The sequence below is a fragment of the Rhinolophus hipposideros genome (genome assembly GCF_964194185.1).
Source record: "Rhinolophus hipposideros genome assembly, chromosome: 1".
Classification (NCBI taxonomy): Eukaryota; Metazoa; Chordata; class Mammalia; order Chiroptera; family Rhinolophidae; genus Rhinolophus; species Rhinolophus hipposideros.
This window is the reverse complement of record NC_138047.1, coordinates 26546778-26568720: the sequence shown is the minus strand read 5'-3', so window position 1 is coordinate 26568720 and position 21943 is coordinate 26546778. Positions and strand designations below refer to the sequence as shown.

General features: G+C 34.5%; 1 protein-coding gene across 2 annotated transcripts in view; it reads left to right on the top strand.

The window, feature by feature from the left end:
• Window positions 1-14704, top strand: part of ITGB1 (integrin subunit beta 1) — a 43729-nt gene extending 29025 nt beyond the window's left edge. Inside the window, exons 8-17 of one of the 2 annotated variants that reach the window (XM_081079915.1) lie at window positions 596-691; window positions 1547-1636; window positions 3067-3207; window positions 3354-3553; window positions 4935-5173; window positions 5393-5615; window positions 6279-6511; window positions 8329-8495; window positions 9447-9527; window positions 14241-14704. In XM_081079915.1, the coding sequence (XP_080936041.1) occupies window positions 596-691; window positions 1547-1636; window positions 3067-3207; window positions 3354-3553; window positions 4935-5173; window positions 5393-5615; window positions 6279-6511; window positions 8329-8495; window positions 9447-9521 (1464 nt within the window). In that variant the 3' untranslated portion in view covers window positions 9522-9527; window positions 14241-14704. The remainder of the gene's footprint in view (window positions 1-595; window positions 692-1546; window positions 1637-3066; window positions 3208-3353; window positions 3554-4934; window positions 5174-5392; window positions 5616-6278; window positions 6512-8328; window positions 8496-9446; window positions 9528-14240) is intronic. The other variant, XM_081079916.1, reaches the window with a different exon arrangement.
• Window positions 14705-21943: the final 7239 nt, after the last annotated feature.

Sequence of the window (21943 nt, the reverse complement as noted above, 5' to 3'; positions counted from 1 at the left end):
AATGCGGCTTTGTGCTTGCTTCCTTCCCCTTAGACAAGGGCCTCAGTGGGGTAGAAGGAACAGCTCCGGCACTTCTACTCCATGCCTCAACCCATAGCTATGTCTCCTCTCACTTGCATGCATTATTTGGTAGCAAATTTGATAGTATTTCCAAACAAATAACTTGTATAGACATAACACTCCTTATTTTATTTATATGTGAGTATTAAAAAGAGGCACCCTGCCTCTACTGAAAATAAAGATTGGCAAATTATTCAGGTTCTGGAAGAAATTGTTGTTTTTCTTAAGTGTTAGATAATGTAACCTTAAATTGCTGGTAATTATTTAATTTCATTGTTCTGACACTTAATACATATAGATAATTTTGCTTTATAAAACCTTTTTATTACGGAAATTTTTATACATACATAATGATCTATGAGGATTGAAAACCCATATGTGTACACCTCCCATTTCAGCAATTATTTGTGTTATTTTAAGCAGTCTTGTGTAAGTAATCCAGTTATATAGTCAAATCATGATTTTCAAAAAGGATTGTAAAACTGGAATTGTTTGGATGTAATTAAATACTAAATTTCATTACATAATTTCTTAGGATTATCCTTCTATTGCTCACCTTGTCCAGAAACTAAGTGAAAATAACATTCAGACGATTTTCGCAGTTACTGAAGAATTTCAGCCTGTCTACAAGGTAAATATATGTGTGAGATAAAAAGAGGAACAAATTTCTGTACCCTTTTAAAGGTAAAATCATGTCTAAATTGAAATGTGGGAGAATGACATCGGCTGGATATGTGAGATTTTACAAAAGCGCTTTATATTCATTTTTAATACATATTATACGAGGTGTGATAAAAAACCATGGTGAATGTTTAAATTAAAAAATTTATTACAGTAAAGACACATTGCCATTAACCCCCCTCAGAATACTCTCTCTCAATTCAAGCACACTTATCCCATCATACTTAACCACTTTCTGAAGCAGTTCTGGAAGTCCTGTTTCATGAGTTTCTATAGTTGAACTGTTGAGGCTACCTCCATGGCCTGAATCAATTCAAAATGTTTTCCTTTCATGGTCATTTTGACTTTGGGGAAGAGCCAGAAGTTGCATGCTGCCAGATCCGGTGACTAAGGTGGATAAAAGACACACCGTAATGTTTTTATTTGACAGAAATTGCCATATCAGAAGTGATGTGTGACACAGAGCTTTGTCATCATGGAGGATGAAGTAAAGACAGTCATGAAAGAGGACTTCCAAAACAACTGCAGAAAGTGGCAAGGACAATGGGATAAGTTGTTTAAAGCAAGGGAGAGTATTTTGAGGGGGTTAATGGCAATGCGCCTTTTACTGTAATAATTATTTTTTATTTAAACATTTACCGTATCTTTTGATCACACCTCATAAAACTAGTTTTTTCCAGCTCTGATGCCTTAAGTTATTTAGGAAATGTATAGAGAATTGGTATTTAAAAATAAGTATTTGATTGTAGATGCTTATTGGTTGAATGAATATATTTGTATTTTATATGTTTTATCTTAATTGCAGGAACTAAAAAACTTGATCCCTAAGTCAGCAGTAGGAACATTATCTGCAAATTCCAGCAATGTAATTCAGTTGATCATTGATGCATACAACGTGAGTATATTTTAGATAAACTCTGTTTTGAACAGAGTTTAAAATTCCCTTCATACACAATTTAGCAAAACCCAGAGGACAACATAAAATTTAAATTCTGTATCTCTGGAGGAAAAACTCATTCTCTTACAAGAGCATAATTATATAAGCTAAACAAAGCAAAAATATGATAAAGTCATGTGGCAAAAATTTCTAAATATCCGTTTGAATGTCATTAAGCAATTAGTCTCTTTGTTGGAAAGCAAATAAGAAACATCACTCACATTTAGATTTATAGGATTGCCTCAATCTTCCTTTTCCTCCCCAAACCATCTTTTATAGATTCATCTGTTTCGATGAATTGTGGCTGGGAAAACTTTTTTGCCAATTCTTCTCTTATCGTACATTCAGAGATACAATATTCTCAATAGGCACACAAACGCTTATTATACATGTATCATAAAAATATATACAAATATAAATATATATGACTTACCTATTTTAAAAAGGTTTATAAGAATTTGTCCCTCCACACGTGGAAGGAAGTTGAAATTAAAGAGGAATTATTTGCTCCATCTAGAGCTCAATTCAGAATACCTTTAGTAATACTCATTAAGCGTTGGTTAATAATCATTTTAAATAATCTGTAGACATTTGTAACTTTGTAACCAGTGTGTGCTACATACACCATCTCCACAGCCCGTTGACAGGTTGAATTTTAGGTACTTTTTATTTCATGCCAGGGGTTCCCAAAATGTTTTAGGAAGATCACACTCAAAAAGAGAAAGGTTAACATAAAAATTTGTAAGATTCCAGTTGTTCCTTGTCTTTCACGTAGTTGTTCTCCATTTTAACGACATAAATTCCCATCCATGCGATTGTTTGCTGCTGCAGGCTTTACATTTGTACTGGGATCGTATTCTGAAAAAGCACTGGCTTGAATCCTTCTTACTCGGGGCTTTTGGTTTGTTTTTTTCTGTTTTTTTTTTGTTTTTGTTTTTGTTTTTTGCCGGGGCTATAAGGGCTTCTAAGCAAATATTTTTCCAGACTATAGTAGACCATTTACGTTAGTCCCTAGTTAGCTGAAGTGATAGGGCCAGGCGAGAGTCATATTGCTGATGGGGAAAGAAAACGTTGGTTCTGCGTTCTTAGGACTCCTCATAATTAATATCAGGCCTCCGGGCTGTATGATCATTAATATTTTAACTCAGCAATTAAAACACAAACACTCTTTTCAATCTTGTACATTATTTTGAAGAATTGATCCTTATTAATTAAAACCTATTTCTCTAGGTTGTGTTTTCTAGTCACTCAGGATTTGGCTACAAATATTTTGTTTAAATGATATTGTTTTCTTAATAGTTCACGTTACCCACTGGTTATATGCATTCAACTTATTTTATAGTAGCGTTTTGTTTGCCTTTCCTATGTATAATTAGTCTTTCTTTTAGTCCCTTTCCTCAGAAGTAATTTTGGAAAACGGCAAATTGCCAGAAGGAGTAACAATAAATTACAAATCTTACTGCAAGAATGGGGTTAATGGCACAGGGGAAAATGGAAGAAAATGTTCCAATATTTCCATTGGAGATGAGGTAGGTCGTATAAACATTTTCTGAAGAAAAAGAATTGCTTGTTTATAAGTAATCAAGTTTATAATTTGAGAATAAAAGAAATGAATAGCTTTTTGAAATATTTTTTAATAGATTTAAATTAGTTAACTTGTTTTTTTTCCTTTAAGGTTCAATTTGAAATTAGCATAACTTCAAATAAATGTCCAAATAAGAATTCTGAAACCATTAAAATTAAGCCTCTGGGCTTCACTGAAGAAGTAGAGATTATTCTTCAGTTCATCTGTGAATGTGAATGTCAGAGTGAAGGCATCCCTAGCAGCCCAAAGTGTCACGAAGGAAATGGAACATTTGAGTGTGGAGCTTGCAGGTAAGCTGAAGGTGGTTGGAGAAGGACAGAGAGAGTACATTGATTTAGAAAGTTCTAGCAGGGTATGTTTTGGGACATCAAGAGAAAAATCTCTATTTGGAGTGAATAAAATATTTATTCCAACCACTATTGCTCACCACACATCAATTTGATGAGCTTACATGTGATATTAACAGAACATTCTTCCTTACCTTTTTTTCCTTAAGAAGACAGCTCTTCAAAATGAAAGTTTTTGTAATCCAAGACGTATTATTTAACAGACTGTTAAGGTAGCATTTGTGTTTTTCACTCATATAATAGCAATCTGAATATTCTAGAGCTAAACAAACATAAAATATGTTTGTAGAGAAATGTTTTTGGAAAGATATATTAAACTTATACTGGTGATTTTTATCTGGAAAATGGAATTAGGAAGCAATAAAGGATGTATATTTTGTACTACATGTACTTCTGCATTAAATTTTATTTTCAATTAAAACTTTAATTAAAAATCAAAATTGAATATACTCTGAATACAGCTTTCTCCTTAAAAGGACAGGGAAAGGGAGAGTATTTTGATTAAATGTCAGCCCCAAATAACTAGGCTTTTAAGTGTTTTAAACATGAGAAAAATGAGTGCCTATATTTTGCCATCAGTTATTGGTTATCGTAAATATCAGTTAAAATGTTACATTTTTATTTTTCATGCTTATATATCCTGAGTCACATAGATCCATTTTTAGCAAAATATCGTGTAACTGAAAAGATTATCTTAAAAATGTTTTGCCTCCCTTCCCTTTATATATTAACCAGATGCAGAATTAGTGTATTCAGTGTCTATAAGCATTAACTGTTCTAAAAATATACAGTGTATCTGAAAAGTCTGGATCTATGGGATAAATTGATTTTAAAACAATAAGTTACTTATTTTTCAAATGATGTTCTCTGTTTTTCTTTAACATCCATGTACTTTTGAGGTGTGTTTATTGTATTTGTTTTAGATTAACAATTGGACTGTTGCTTTAAATTCAGAGATACCTCAATAAAAGCAAATGCAATAACATATCATTAGAAAATATAACTAACATACTGTTTAAAATTTTATCCTATGTTTCCAAATGTTTTGTTCACCATTTCATTGCTAGATTATATTTTCATCTTGATCAAAATGGTTACTCTCCTGAAGAAAGATTTTTTTCCTAGGCCTTGCGTGTATACCGTATAAACCTAAATGGCTGGGGTATGTGTGTGTGTGTGCACATGTGTGTGTGCATGCATGCACTTTTGTGTACATGAGCACTCCCATGTAAGGTAATTGTAGTTGAAAGATATTCTCCATAGTTTTATTTCCTCTGCCATTCTTGCTCACAGCGTAACTTGAAATTTTGGATTCTTTCATTAGGTGCAATGAGGGACGTGTGGGCAGACATTGTGAATGTAGCACGGATGAAGTTAACAGTGAAGATATGGATGCTTACTGCAGGAAAGAAAACAGTTCGGAAATCTGTAGTAATAATGGAGAGTGTGTCTGTGGACAGTGTGTTTGTAGGAAGAGGGATAATACAGATGAAATTTATTCTGGCAAATTCTGCGAGTGTGATAATTTCAACTGTGATAGATCCAACGGCGTGATTTGTGGAGGTGAGAAAGGGGTCAGAAAATGGTTATAAAATGTGATCCCATCTAATACAATAAAAATGTTCAGTTTGCTTGGTAAATAAATAGAAAAAAGGCAGCACTGAGGGTCAATCCATCCCTTCGGTACACTTTCTTCCACATTGCTTATTTTTACTTTTTAATCAATGCTATGATTTTTATATGTTTTGCCATTGTTATGAAAAATGGCATTTTTAATTGCAGGAAATGGTGTATGCAAGTGTCGCGTGTGTGAATGCAACCCCAACTACACAGGCAGTGCATGTGACTGTTCCCTGGACACGACTCCATGCATGGCCACAAACGGACAGATCTGCAATGGCCGGGGCATCTGTGAGTGCGGTGCCTGTAAGTGCACGGATCCCAAGTTTCAGGGCCCAACTTGTGAGATGTGTCAGACCTGCCTTGGCGTCTGCGCTGAGCATAAGTAAGTGTTTCCTAATTGCCTGAAGTGGTTCATACTTACTGTCTGTTGCCCTCACTATGTGTTATCACTGGATCCGGAACAGTGCCTATAAGGAGCTTATACTGTAAATAAAATATCTGCTACACCAAAACCCACTCTTTAAATCTTAAAAGTTCTTTCTTGGTAGCTAGTGTTTGTCACCATATTGAAGCGTGTCATAGTGTTTGTCACCATATTGAAGAGTGGTACCATTAATTGATCTGAATGTGCTATATAATTGAATCCATGTGACCTTTGTTAAATTAGCACCACCAGTTGCTTAATTACTTTCTTTTGACTAAACTAAGCAAACTTGAAGTTTTTGCCCCTTGAAGAACTGTTGTTGTACCAGCAATACATTGTTTAAATTATTTTGATTTTATGTTATATATTTAACATCTGGTAGGGCTAGTTTTATTTTACTGTTTTACTTGGGGGGGGGATTTTAAAGTGTAATAGTTTATAATTTCACTTGGGAAACTAACATTTTTATATTGTTTCTCACCGAGAAATGTCATATGCTTCTCCATTTAGTCAAATCTTCTTTCACAGCTCTTGGTTGAATTTGTCAAATTTTGAATCTAGCCCACAAAGTAATCTTCAAGCAAACATTGACTTTAAATGTTATAATTTGTGTTTTACCAGAGAATGTGTTCAGTGTAGAGCCTTCAATAAAGGAGAAAAGAAAGACACATGCGCACAGGAATGTTCCCGTTTCAACATTACCAAGGTCGAAAATCGGGACAAATTGCCCCAGCCGGGCCAGGTAGATCCGCTGTCCCACTGTAAGGAGAAGGACGTTGACGACTGCTGGTTCTATTTCACATATTCAGTGAATGCGAACGGTGATGCCATTGTTCATGTTGTAGAGACTCCAGGTAGAAATCTGATCATTTCACAATGCTTTTCATTTTCTTCTCTGTCTTGTTTCTACTACTTAGGCCTGTTTCCCTAATACTCAGGAATGGCCTCCAGCTGGATTCTTTTAGGTTCAAGTTAGGACATTTTAATCTCAAAAGTCTAAAAGAGTATTTAATTAACTATATAAGAAGTGAGGAAAAAAGAAAACAAGTTTTATGAGTGGAGAGTTTGATGCTTAAATGTGATGATAATCCACACAAAGCACTTAGCACGATGCCTGACACTTAGCAGGTACTCGGTAAGAGTTATATCATTATTGGTGATATCTAAATTGGAGCTTGATTTAGGTTTGAACACTGGAAAAGATAATTTGTTAAGGGCTATTATAAAGTGTGAATTTGTTCAGCTTCTCAGAATATAAAACATTTTTTATCTTGGCTTTTCTATGTATTTTTTGTATATTCTTTGAAATTTTATACTTTTGGGTACCAGTTTTTTTGGGAATGTACATTTTCATTTCTCCTGGATAAATACTGAGAATGGATTTGAGGGCATATGGTATGCATATGTTCATAAGGAACAGCCAAACTGGTTTTTAAAGTCGCTGTACTGTTTTGCCTTTTCACATACATGTTTGGCAATAGTGTCTCCCAATCGGTGCCTCCTTGTCTTTTCATTTTCTTAACAGGGTTTTTTTGAAGAACAGAAGCTTTAATCTTGATGATCTACAGTTTACCAAGTTTTTCTTTTTATGTATCTTGCTTTCACCATTTTATCTGAAACTGCCTAACTGAAGTTGATAAGGATTTTTCTCCTTTTTTTTCTTCTAGAAGTTTTATAGTTTTTGGCTTTCCGTTTAGGTTTATAACCCATTCTGAGTTAATCTTAATCTTAGTATATGGAGTGAGGTTCAGTTTTTTGCATATGGATGTCCAGTAGTTTAGCACCATTTGTTTGAAAAGACTGACTGACTTTTCCCCACCTTTGTTGAAAATGAGATGGCTTTATATGTGCAGGCCTGTTTCTGACTCTATATTCTGTTCTATTGGTGTATGCAACTGTCTTTTAGCCATTAAATACCACACTGTCTCTCAATTACTGTTGCTTTATATTAGGTTGGTGCAAAAGTAATTGCGGTTTTTGTAATTATTTTTTTTTTTTTTAACCTTTTAAAACACAATTACTTTTGTATCAACCTAAAAGCTGGTCTTGGAGTCTGGTAATATCAGTTGTTGAACTGTGTTCTTTTCCAAAAGTGTTTTTGAAACACTTTCCTAGTTCTCTGCCTTCCTTGTAAATTTTAGAGTTAACTTGCTGATATCTACAAAAATCCTCCCAGGATTTTGATTGGGATCGCATTGATCAAATTGGAGGAGAATTGATATTTTAATACTATTGACTCTTCCAATCTATGAACATGGGATAGCTCTCCATTTATTCAGGTTTTTGATTTCTTTCATCAATATTTAGTAATTTTTAGCATGCAAATCTTACACATATTTTGCTGCATTTACACATAAGTATTTCATGATCTTCGATGCTATTGTGGAGGATACTATTCTAAAATTCAGTGTCCAATATGCAGAAATAAATGTCTATGTGACATATGGAAATGCATATAATGTTTGTTTATTGATCATGTATCCTATGGTCTTGTAAACTCACTTGTTAGTTCTAGTGTCTTTTTTATAGATTCCTTGGGATAGTGTCCGTTTACTTATCTTGGGTTTTTATTCTTTAAGTGTTCTTATAGGAGACTGCCCAGTTCTTTGTGGTTGGCTGTACTCTGCACAGTAATCCCTTGCGTGCTCAGTCTTTCCTTCATACTTTACAGAGTGCCCCACTGGTCCAGACATCATTCCAATTGTAGCTGGTGTGGTTGCTGGAATTGTTCTGATTGGCCTTGCATTGCTGCTGATTTGGAAGCTTCTAATGATAATTCATGATAGAAGGGAATTTGCCAAATTTGAAAAGGAAAAAATGAATGCCAAATGGGACACGGTAAGTTGCAAAACATCTAAAAAGTAAGGTGGATGTCATAAAGAAATATAATACTTCTAAGACTTATTAACTCTAAAACTGATTATTAAGTTCTCATTAAGTGCTTTATTCCTCCATAAATTCATTATTCAGAAAACTTGAATTTAGTGAAAAACAGAAATGCATCTTAAATACATCCCATGAAAACAAAGTACTGTGAGAATGTATCTTCTGGTTACTGTGGTCAGTATTTTTATTTCCTTAATTTGATTTTAAATCTACTCTTCTGCCTTTTTGTCATGTAAAGAGAATCTTAGATATTGTTATCTGTGTAGCAAGTTAGTCAATGGAAAGCTTCCCTCCACCCTCCTTCAACAAAGAACCTTAAGTGGAAAGCAGCCAGACCCAGAAAGCTATATACTGTATGGTCCCATTTATATGACATTCTGGAAAAGGCAAACCTATAGGGACATAAATAAAATCTGTGGTTTCCAGGGGCTGGAATGTGGTGGTTAGTGCACAAGGGATCTTCTTGGGATGACCTTGATTGTGGATGTGTTTATACATTGCAGATTCATGAAACTCTGTATTTAAAAGGGATATATTTTACTCTCTGAAAATTATAACTTAATAAATCTTGCTTTAAAAAAATTTTAAAGCTATTAGTGACTGAAAGTTTGTGCTAGCATTTAGTGCTTTGAAATATGGAGTCAGTGGGGAGGCCAGATGTCGGCCCTTGTGTAATCATCTTTTGATACAAGAAGACTTTGACAATCTTCAGTACGTTTACATTGTAAATGAATTTTAATCATTTGCATTTTACTATTATTTGCTTGGGTTTTTAAAAACTAATCCAGAAGTGTAAAAATAGTATAAATTAGTAAAGTAGTAAAAATTCTCTATAGTGTTTAAACACTATACATGTCAATTTTGTTATGATGAAATCATTAGAAACTATTTCTTTTACTTTAGCAAGAAAATCCGATTTACAAGAGTCCTATTAATAATTTCAAGAATCCAAACTATGGACGTAAAGCTGGTCTCTAAGTTGCCGTTCGTATTTTCTTTCATTTTCTGTCTTTGCATGTGAACTTTTATCCTTTTTTACTGCACTGTGTGTCCTTTATCACTATTGCCGTTTTTTAAACGTCTGGCTATATTACAGCTTTTCTTTTTGTGTGTTAACTTAGAGTTAGTGTTTAGAAGGGATTTAAAATAATAGTGTAGAAGCATCAGCTGTGTTGTGGTGAAAAAAGAATGTGCTTTTTGGTCAGACCTAGGGTTAAATCCCAGCTCTTCCACTTAGTAGGTAGGATAGCATTGAATCACTCCCCAGCGCTTTAGTTTTTCATATCTTTAACAAGGAGTCAGTAATAATATCTGTTGTGTGCTGTGGTTGTTTTTGGCTAATGAACTACAGTGTGTGATACGAGCCTATCGGTTGTAATCCACACTATAGCCCAATGCTCTAGATGGTGTTATCCTTATAGGAAACATTACCTATGTAAGTTTTAGGGTGATACCGTGAAAAGGGAATGTGAAATCTAAACTGCAAAATATAAAAGTAAATGTAACCTGATAAAACATTTGTATAATATACAACTACAATATCATTGTTATTGTTTTCGAGAAATTTTGAAATTCTTTATTCTTGTTTATAACTTGAAATTCCATTAAAAACCAGGGTGGTGGTGGTGATGGTGGTGGAATATATATTTCTATCTCTTGTTCAATGTTGAATGAGTCGAATATTCAAACCTAACACTGAACTTTTTTAAAAAGCTGAAAGACTTTTAAAAATCCTATTATAGTTTTAAATAAAAACTTAGTTGAAAATTTCATAGTTGTCACTAAGGCTTGCTTATCGTCTTGTCTAAGCTAGGGTAAGTTATTTGGGTGAGTGTGTGCTTTACCTGGATGACAAATTTATCATTTTCTATTATCAGTAGTGCACAGGATTCTTCCTTTTATCTGAATTTTCATGAAGTGGTTCTAGCATACTTTGGCATAAGCCCCTAAAACTTTCTGATAAAAAGGTTGTGATTAGAGCAGATTCTCCTGATTGGTGATCCAGAATTCTTCTCTCCTTTCCCCACTATTTTATTTTTATTTCACACATGAGCACAGAGGCACAGAAGGATTAGGTAACTTGACCCAAGTTCACGTGTCTGGTTAGTGGAAGAGCTGAGATTCAAACCCAGGCAGCTGGACTCCAGGGCCCCTGTTCTTACCCACGGCGTTGTATTGATGGCAATCACGTATCTTCAGGAAACTGTTAGCTAGTTAGCAAGAGGTAGGTCACTCTTTATAGAGCATTACGGCATTTGCCATTTGTTGTAACTAAGAGTAACACTACTGCATTGAGCAAACATTGTAACAGGAAATTATTACATAGAAACCAACACTATAGTTTTGCTTAACTAGGAGTGTACTTATAAAATAATAACAAATAAGATCTTAATATAATAATGTTTCATATTTTTAGAGATATAGGAAGTGCCAATAATATTAGAAACCTTTACTGGTCAGATTTTTCTTTTATTTCTAAGCAGATTTTAAAATAGCAAAGTTAAATCTAATGACATAAAATTATAGTCAGATTCATATATGGGCAGGCTGGTACATTTTCTTATTAGTCTGAGACTTGCCATATTCTTTTTGTTACCTAATACTTGCCAGAAAGTCATTTTGAGAAGGAAACTGATTGGTTTCGTTCTTTCTTTTGGTCAAAAACAGTCAAATATTGACAATTTCACATGGTTACTTCTCATATAAGAAAAAATTCTTTATGTCTACTAAAAGGTGAAATTTTCACCTTTACTGTACATTAAATTGTATTTTAAAGGAAATTATCAATAATAGTGAAACTTAATGTTTGTATTGTTAAATTAATTTTTGGCTAAAATGTTACTTTTCAGCCCAAATAAGCATTTGGGATAAGTCAAGAAGCAAAAGTAAATCTCTTTATTTATTAGTGAAATCTTGGCAGACTAACAGCTACAGGTTATTCCGAGATGTTTTCTCAAGAAAAATTAAAGTAGAAATAAAAAACATAAATTCATAAATGAACATCAAAAAATTAAAACAAATCTTGGCTTGTAAAGCACTTTTCTGATATAGGAACAAAGTTGGTCAATCAATATCACTAACATATTTCAGATAATGGGCAAGCACTGTAATTATTTCAGCACATAAGACTCATGTAGATACATTAAAAAAATATATCAATTTTGTAATTGTTAAAGTGCATTGAAAAAATTGTCTAGTCTATTCTCCCCTGCTGTTATGTAAAAAATAAGTGGATTCTCCATCTTCCACAGTTGTGCATTGTATATCTAATATATTTTATAGAGATGATTCTGTAGCCACCATTGTCAGCCATTCCAGAGTAAACACAAGGATGACATTTTACTGAGTACAGAGGATTTCATTTCTGAATGTAAACCTGTTCCCTTGATTTAAATAGGGTTTGCTTTTTGTTGGGATAGGGGTGGGGTTGCACTCTAAACAATGTAAACTAATCTGAATTATTTTAGTTTACCTTCATTTAAAATGATGCCTAACGTATATAGTTTAATTTTACCTCTAACATTGCATGTTGAATTTTTGTTTGGATGGACTTTGAAATAATAAATATAAATGTTTGCATATGTGAAAAGGTAAACTTTTCTCCAGAGGTAAGTTCTGCCATATAAATTGTACTTTGGACTCATCAATAACTTGTGTTTTTTCTCCTTTTGTTTTTTTGTTTTGTTTTATTTTGTACCGCACAATTCTTAACTATTAAACATTAGATTTATCTAATGCATTATTTTAAAGAAACTTAATTAAATGGTAATTTCTTTTCCCAGCATATTTGAAAGAATTGGGCAGCACTAGCCTCATATGCAGATAGGAAGTTGGAAATAATAAGTGTAACTTATTTGTACTATATAACTTGTTAATAATGTAGTCACTAGGATCCAGTTTCCTGTCTCCATTATGAAATGTCTGCTGTAATGTATGTATGGTAATGTATTAGCTCCAATTAGGATTACAGCTTAGAATTTGATATCCTATATATGATTTTTATCATCTAGATTATATAGTATTTATCTCTGAGGGATTCTGAGTTTCCTCCAGGCTTCTAAAAAAATGACCGGTCAAGTTGTATTTTACATGATGGGAGTGCATGGGTGTGGGGGTAAGGCATATTGTCATGTTTTAATTGGTATCCAGACTAACTGCTGAGCTGAAATCATAGTGATTTATTTGGTGTCTCTCAGGACCTAAGCCATACATGCTATACCCTCCATCATTGATTTCCTATCTACAGGATAAAATTCAATCTTTTTACATAGCATGGCATACAGGACCTTTCCTGATTTGGCACTGTTTTTCTTATTTCCTCTCCCTTCCTCACACCTCAAAACATACACATGCACCCTTAAAAACTTCTGAACTATAGAGATTTTTACTAAATGTGCTATTCTTTTCCCTACAACTTGACTTTGCATATGAACTTTGATTTTGCCTATGTTTCTATTTACTTTTCAATATTTTATCTGTAGTCAAGTTCACTATGACAGTATCTCTAACTTCTCAAAGTCGATCCCTTTTTCTTATACTATTCCTTTACTATGTATATAATTCTATTTTCTATTATATCAAACTGACTTAGTTTCACGTTTATCATCCACTAAGTTGTATCCTCCTTAGAGGACAGAAATTGTGGCAATAAAAGCCAGATTCAGATGTAATCTGCAGTGAAGTGTAAATAAAATTTAAAAGCAAAAATTACTGTTTAGATGCTTTCTATAAATATTTTTTAAATTACTGTAAATGGTTCTGTAGTGAGATATAAAACTAAACAACACTACAAAATCTTAATTTTTGTCTAAAACCTTAATGCTTTAAGTTATTTAATATTTATTTGATTTGATGTTTACTCTCTAATTTCCTATGTTAGAGGATTATTTGGCTGTATTTCTCACATGCTTTCAAGCCCACTTTCAGTTTACGAGAACAGCAGAAAAAAGAATGCTACAGCAAGTATTTAAGTGTACCAATTAGCATAACACTTTTTTAAGAAAATGGTAGTGTGGGATTGTTATTTTCCTGCTTAAAACATCACTGTCAATATATTTTTGGATCTTGAGAGATCTCTTGTATTTATGACTTGGAGCCATTTACTGGACTTGATTTCAGTACTCTATACTATTGTAATAAAAAGAAAACATTTTGCCAATACAATACTGATAAATAACAATTTCATGAAGAATGGTAATTAGATTTGTTAACATAATCAGTCACTTTTGTGGAAGCACTTCAGGGGAACACCACCCTCACAGACATGAAAGCCAAGGATTCCCATTAATTATCAGGCAACTTCTGGGTACAGTAAAGAGTAAAGAATCAGGAGGTGATGGCAAAAGAGTTCTTTATTTCTTAAGACAGATATTCAAAACTAGTTAAAGGAGAGAAACCATAACAGCACATTCTGTGCCTTGGAGGACATTCTTGAATCAGCCTTCCAATGGAGGAAGGACTCAAGAATGAAATACTGCTAGATGACAGGGGCAGCTTTAGACCTGTAGAGCAAAACTTTCATTTTTCATATTTGTATAAACTTGTATTAATTCTTTTTTAAAAATTAAGTGTGATATCTGGACAGATAAAATGGAAACAACTTCTGAAAATGACTGCAGTTTTTAATATTGTTTCATAAAATAATATTACATGATTTTAGTAGAGTAATTGATCATTTTTCTCACTTTTTTTTTTTAGGGTGAAAATCCTATTTATAAGAGTGCCGTGACAACTGTTGTCAATCCGAAGTATGAGGGAAAATGAGCACTACCTGTGCAAATAATCACAACACTGAACGCAAATTAGTGATTTTCATAGTCACTGAGTAAGGTAGCTTTAGGGCAATATCACCATGAGTTTTACTCATGTGCAGGTTTTGAAAATGTACAATATGTATAATTAAAAAAATTTTTTTATTGTTTTGAAAATAATGTTATAATCAATGCCAGGGACTGACAAAAGACTTGAGACAGGATGGTATTCCTTGTCAGTTAAGGTCACGTCGTGCCTTTTTCTCCTGGACTATTGAAATCAAGCTCTTAATTGGATTAAGTGATATTTCTAGAATGATTGAAAGGATAGTAGTTAAAGTAATGAGTATGATGAGAGTTTTTATTAATCAAGTATTAAAGCTGATTTTTAGCTTTACAGATATGTCAGTTCTCAGTTATAAAAAAGTCCAAAGTAAATGTCTTACTTGCTAGTTTACAATTGTTTGAAATTTATTTTTTTGCTATTTGCGTATTAAACGTGACTGATGACATATCTGAAAGACAAATACGTTGGGAGTTACTTGTGTAAAATAGTTTTGATATATTTGATCTACAAACGCCATGGGAAAAAGTCAGAGTTAGGAAGAAAAAACAGCTTTAAAATCTGTGTGCCATTTCAAGAGTTACTTAATCTTGGTAACTTTTATGCCTTCTCTTTATAAATTCAAGCCTTGGATAAAAGTGTTGAGAAATTTTATGCAAAAAAGTCCTTACTTTAGCATTATTTACATAAAAGCCTTAATTTACATGGTATTTGCTGAATTGGGGACCTTTGGGTGAATTATTCATTTTATTTTGTTTAAAGCCGGTGCTTTTTATCACCACTTCTAATCATTTAATGTATTTGCAATTTTAGGGTAAGACTTTTTTTATCAGTACCTTTTCTTTGATGTTTTAGCTGTAAATTTGCCTTTTTAATGAACATCTGAAGTTGTACTGTGGCTTATGCAACAGCTATCACTTACGTAAGTCTTAGTTAGTGCTGTAACAGACCACTGTATATTTAGTTCTCACTGTTTGAGTTGCCCATTTTGTTTCATACTAGTCACATTCTTGTTTTTAAGTGCCTTTTAATTTTAACAGTTCACTTTTTACAATGCTATTTACTGAAGTTATTTATTAAATAAAAATGCCTAAAATACTTAAATTGGAATGTTTTCACTCTGTATCGATATATTTGTCAGTTTGTTTGCATGAAATTTTTATAGCTTAAAGAGATTGACAAATCCATTTCTGGTTGATGGGTATTTCACTTAAGAAACTAAAACATTTTTTATTTAAAAAAATAAGAAAAGAAAAGATGTGCCAGGGACATAAGGAAAAAGTGGTATGGTAAAACAGAGTTTCAGACTAACTTTGAGGTCTCTAAATAATATTGGGTAAATCTTCATCTCCTCTCCCCATAACTCTACCTACACTAGGTTTCATCCCTACACTAAGCAGAATTAACTCTTTTTTATTATTATTTTTTTAATATTTGCTTCATTCACCTTTTTTCTTTTTCTTTTTTTTTTTTTTTTTTTTTTATTGGGGAAGGGGAACAGGACTTTATTGGGGGAACAATGTGTACTTCCAGGCCTTTTTTTTTTTTCCCCCAAGTCAAGTTGTTGTCCTTTCAATCTTAGTTGGGGAGGGTGCCGTTCAGCTTCAAGTTGTTGTCCTTTCAGTCTTAGCTATGGAGGGCGCAGCTCAGCTCCAGGTCCAGTTGCCGTTGCCAGTCGCAGGGGGCACAGCCCACCATCCCTTGAGGGAGTCGAACCGGCAACCTTGTGGTTGAGAGGACACATTCCAACCAACTGAGCCATCCGGGAGCTCAGCAGCAGCTCAGCTCAAGGCGCCGTGTTCAATCTTAGTTTCAGGGAGCGCTGCCCATCGTCCCTTGCGGGTGTCGAGGAATCGAACTGGCAGCCTTGTGGTTGAGAGCCCACTGGCCCATGTGGGAATCCAACCGGCAGCCTTCGGAGTTAGGAGCATGGAGCTGTAACTGCCTGAGCCACCGGCCAGACTCAGAATTAACTCTTTTTTTTTTTTTTTTTAAAGATTTTATTGGGGAACAGTGTGTACTTCCAGAACTTTTTTCCAAGTCAAGTTGTTGTCCTTTCAATCTTAGTTGTGGAGGGCGCAGCTCAGCTCCAGATTCAGTTGCCGTTGCTAGTTGCAGGGGGCGCAGCCCACCATCCCTTGCAGGACTTGAGGAATTGGACCGGCAACCTTGTAGTTGAGAGCCTACTGGCCCATGTGGGAATCGAACCGGCAGCCTTCAGAGTTAGGAGCATGGAGCTCCAACCCCCTGAGCCACCAGGCCGGCCCAGAATTAACTCTTTATGAAGATCATCTTAGAGCTGTTAATTGGATGCTGGAAATTACATCATTTTATTTAATATAGAAACGAGATTGTTAGTTTTCTGATTCCGAAAAATTTATTTTCATTTGGCTTTGGTTTATTTGAGAAAGTATATAAATCCATAAAAATACTTGTATGAAGCTTATTTAAAAAATTATATATATGTATTATAGGACAACATACAACAGATGTCAGAAATTCACTTTGAGGTAATTTTTATATGTGGTGTTAGGTAAGGGTCCAATTTCAGTCTTTTGCATGTGAAAATCCAGTTATCCAGCACCAGATGTTTAAAAGAGTCTTTTCTTTCACCATTGAATAGACCTGGCACCTTTGTGTTAAAAATCAATTGGCCATAGGTGTTTGGGTTAGACAACTCTTGAATTGTAAAAGGGAATAGAGAAACATGGCAGGTAATTACCCTGTTTCCCCGAAAATAAGACCTAGCTGGACAATCAGCTCTCATGCGTCTTTTGGAGCATTACCTCCAGCTTTGTTCTTTCTGAAGATGCTGTGGCTATTTGAGGTCTTTTTTGGTTCATACAAATTTTAGGATTATTTGTCCTAGTTCTGTGAAAAAGGACATTGGTGTTTTGATAGGGAATGCATTGATTGAATCTATAGATTGCTTTGAGTAGTACCGTGTTTCCCTGAAAATAGGACCGGGTCTTATATTAATTTTTGCTCCATTCGGGCTTATTTTCAGGGGATGTCTTATTTTTTCATGTACAACAATCTACATTTATTCAATTACAGTCATGTCTTCTTCTGGAACATCGTCATAATGTACTAAATGCATCCATCTGGCCGAGATCTTAACTGGGGCTTATGTTCACAGTAGGTCTTATTTTGGGGGAAACATGGTATAGACATTTTAACGATGTTAATTCTTCCTATCCTTAAGCATGAGATATGCTTCCATTTATTGTATCTTCTTTAATTTCTCTTCAATGTCTTTTTTAATTAAATTTATTTGGGTAACATTGATAAGTAAAATTATGTAGGTTTCAAATGTTCAATTCTGTAATGTTCAATTCAGAAAATTGTCTGTTGTCACTTTTCGTCAAGAAACAAATGTTCATACATCATCTATATATTGCATTGTGTGTTCACCATCCAGAGTTAGTTCTCCTTCCATCACCATAAGTTTCACCCCCTTTATCCTTTTTACCACCGTCTCTCCCTTCCCCCGGTAATCACTATACTGTTGTCTGTGTCTATGAGTTTTTGTTTGTATTGTTTGTTTGTTGCTTTCAGTTTTATAGCCCACAAATGAGTGAAATCATATGGTTCTCAACTTTTTCTGTCTGACTTATTTTGCTTAGAATGATAATCTCAAGATCCATCCATGTTGTCGCAAATGGCAGTATTTCATATTTTCTTATGGCTGAGTAGTATTATATATATAGTCCACATCTTCTTTATCCAAACATCTATCAAAGGACACTTTGGTTATTTCCATGACTTGTCTTTATAATTTTCTGAGTAGAGCTTATTTACTTCCTTGGTTAAATTCATTATTTATTTATTTGATGCAATTGTAAATGGGATTGTTTTCTTAATTTCTCTTTCTGTTAGTTTGTTATTGGTGTATAAAAATGCAACCAATTTCTGAATATGAATTTTATATTCTGCTACTTTACTAAATTCATTTATGAGTTCTTATAGTTTTTTTGGTGGAATCTTTGGGGTTCTCTATATATAATATCATGTCATCTGCAAATAATGACAGTTTTCTTCCCTTCCAATTTGCATTTCTGTTTATTTCTTTCTCTTGTCTGATTGCTGTGGCTAGGACTTCCAGTACTATGTTGAATAAAAGTGGTGAAAATGGACATCCTTGTCTTGTTCCTGATCTGAAGGAAAATGCTTTTAGCTTTTCCCATTGAATGTGATGCTAGCTGTGAGTCTGTCATACGTGGCTTTTATTATGTTGAGCTATGTTCCCTCTATTCCCACTTTGCTGAGAGTTTTTATCATAAATCGATGCTGGATTTTGTCAAACACTTTTTCTGCATCTATTGATATGATCATATGGTTTTTATCTTTTGTTTCTGTGGTGTATCACATTAATTGATGTGCAGATATTAAAGCAACCGTGCATCCCAGGAATAAATCCAACTTGGTTGAACTGTATGATCTTTTTAATGTATTGCTGAATTCGGTTTGCTAATACTCTTTTGAGGATATTTGCATCTATGTTCATCAGGGATATCAGCCGATAGTTTTCATTTTTTGCAGTTTCTTTGTCAGGTTTTGGAATCGGTAATGGTGGCTCTGTAGAATGAGCTTGGGAGCTTTCCTTCCTCTTGAATTTTTTGGAATAGTTTGAGAAAATAGGTATTAATTCTTTGAATGTTGGGTAAAATTCACCTGTGAAGCCATCTGGTCCAGGACTTTTGTTTGTTGGGATCTTGTTGATCACTGATTCGCTTTCATTAGAAGTAATAGGTCAGTTCATATTTTCTGTTTCTTCTTGATTTAGCATTGGAAGATTGTGTGCTTCCATTTCTTCCAGATTGTCCAATTTGTTGGTGTATAATTGCTCATAGTATTTTCTTAAAATTTTTTGTATTGGTGTCCGTTGTCACTTTTCTTCATTTCTGATTTTACTTCTTTAGATCTTCTCTTTTTCTTGATGAGTCTGGTTAAAGGTTTATCAATTTTGTTTATCTTTTCCAAGAACCACTTCTTGGTTTAACTGATCTTTTGGATTGCTTTTTAAGACTTATTGCATTTGGCATTTTAATTATGATGTGGCTTGGTGTGGGCCTGTTTGGGTTCATTTTGTTTGGGACTCTGCGCTTCCTGGCCTTATATGTCTAGTTCCTTCACCAAGTTATGGAAGTTTTCAGTCATTATTTCTTCAAATATGTTCTCGATCTCTTGTTCCCTGTCTTCACCTTCTGGTAGCCCTGTGTTGCAATTGTCGTTACTTGATGTTTTCCCAGAACAGCACATAAGCTGTTCCCCAGAACAGCACATAACCCAGAGGACACTGCTCACCAGCGGGCTCTTGTGCCTGTTGAGACGCCTGCTTTGGGTGCCACTTGTGGGGCTAACCAGGCAGTGTTCTGGCGTGGTCTGAGGTTGGCCTCTGGGTGTGTTTTTTCTGGTGTCTCTTGGGAGGGACTCTCATGCAGGCCATTTCAGCTTAGCCTGTGACCAGCCTGAAAGCCCTGCTGTTTTCAAAGCCAGATATTATGGGGACTCCTCTTCCCATTGTAGGTCCCCGAGGTTGGGGCTCCGACCCCTCACTCTTCAGGGGGAAACCTCCACGGTTGTGATATCCTTCCTAGTGGGTCACCACATGAGGAGTGGGAGGTAGGGTAGGTCCTGAGTAAACTGAGTCTCTGCCTCTCCTGTCCATCTCAATGTGACTTTTTCTTTATGTTCATAGTTGTAGAAAATATGTTCTGCTAGTCTCTTCAGGTCATTCTCAGAGATCGCTGTTCTATAAGTAGTTGTAGTTTGGTAGCAATGAGAGGAAATGAACTCAGGATCTTCCTACTCTGCCATCTTGAACTCGAAGCCAGGAGCCTTTCTCTTAAATGCCAGTTTAGCGTGTCCATGAAATGTGCCTTGCAGTTGGTGCACTGTCCCTGCAACAAACATGTCTCCAGATCACCATGGCACTCTTAACCACTTTAAAATGTATAATTCTGTGGCATGAAGTACATTGACAATGTTGTGCAAGCATCACCACCATTCATTGCCATAATCTTTTCATTTTTCCAAATTGAAACTCTTGTTCTCATTAAAACAATAACTGCTTATTCACCTCTTCCCTAGCACCTGGCAAGCAGCCTCACTTGTGCCTCTATGAACTTGACTCTAGGTACTTCATATATGTTATACAGTATTTGTTCATTTGAGACTAGCTTATTTATTTCACTTACCATAATGTCTTCAAAGTTCATCCTTGTAACGCATGTGTCAGAATTTCCTTTCTTGTTAAGGCTGAATAAATATTCCATTGTATGTATATATCATGTTTTCTTTATCCATTTATCCATTATCAATCACTTGGATTTCTTCTTCCTTTTGGCCATTGTGAAAAACGCTGCTATAAACATGGGTGTACAAATATCTGCTCCATGCTCTGCTTTTAATTATTTTGAGTATGTACTGAAAGTGAGTTTGGATAGGATTACCCGAAGTGTGACAATTAAGTTCATGAACTCATCCTAGGAAAAGTGCTACCGTGTTTCCCCGAAAATAAGACCTAGCCAGACCTTCAGCTCTAATGCGTCTTTTGGAGCAAAAATTAATATAAGACCCTTCAATTTCTGCTTTCAACAACTTTCTGTAGTCACACTTGTGTGGTGCATTCTTCCCTTGCCAGCCAAACATTAAATTCAATTTTGTTTTCAGATTTCTATTCTACCATCCTTGTTTATTTCCCTTCTTACATACCACATATCTCCGTAGTACTTCCATTGCTACTATCCTACTTGATCCTTACAGTAATTGGTTATAAAGTTTTATCCAAAGTGTTTAAGGCCAATCACTTTATCCTTTCCCTTGAGGTAAATATGATGCATTCAACACACTTTGGAAATAGGAATCATAACATTGCAGTATAATGGTTAAATTATGAAAGCCAACATATATTATTAAAACAAAACTTGTTCTTCTGTCCAAATCTTAAATTGAGGGTTTCCTGTTCTTATTTGATTAAACAAATATTCTCTAGGTGATTACTTGAAAAATTGTTTTTATTTTTAAATAATTTTAGGCTTACAGACAAGATTCAAAAATAGTAAAAAACCGTCTTCCCATATACCCCTTACCATGGAGTTTGTTCTAGGTTCTCCTTCTTGCTTATATATAACTCCTCTCTCCAATAGTAAGAAACCTAGCTCCCACTCTCCATCATCCCTGTATTTATTTGTTTAATCCCAGTATAAATGTAAAGTATATTCAGAATTGTTAACCTGTACTTCTGTAAGAAACAAATTTATTGATAGAGTTCAGGATTTATATACATTATTTTTGTCTTGAATCTGTTTCCAGTGTGATTTGATTTTTTTCAATCAATATTATGTTTTTAAAACATTTAAGGATTATTCTTTTTTTTTTTTTTTTGAGAGCCCACTGGCCCATGTGGGAATCGAACAGGCAGCCTTCGGAGTTAGGAGCATGGAGCTCTAACCACCTGAGCCACCAGGCCGGTCCCCAAGGATTATTCTTAAGAGTGTTATATAATACTATACATATTGAGTTCTGTCTCCATTTATGTCTAAAACTTTCCCTAATAATCCCAGTGAGTAATGTCACTTTCA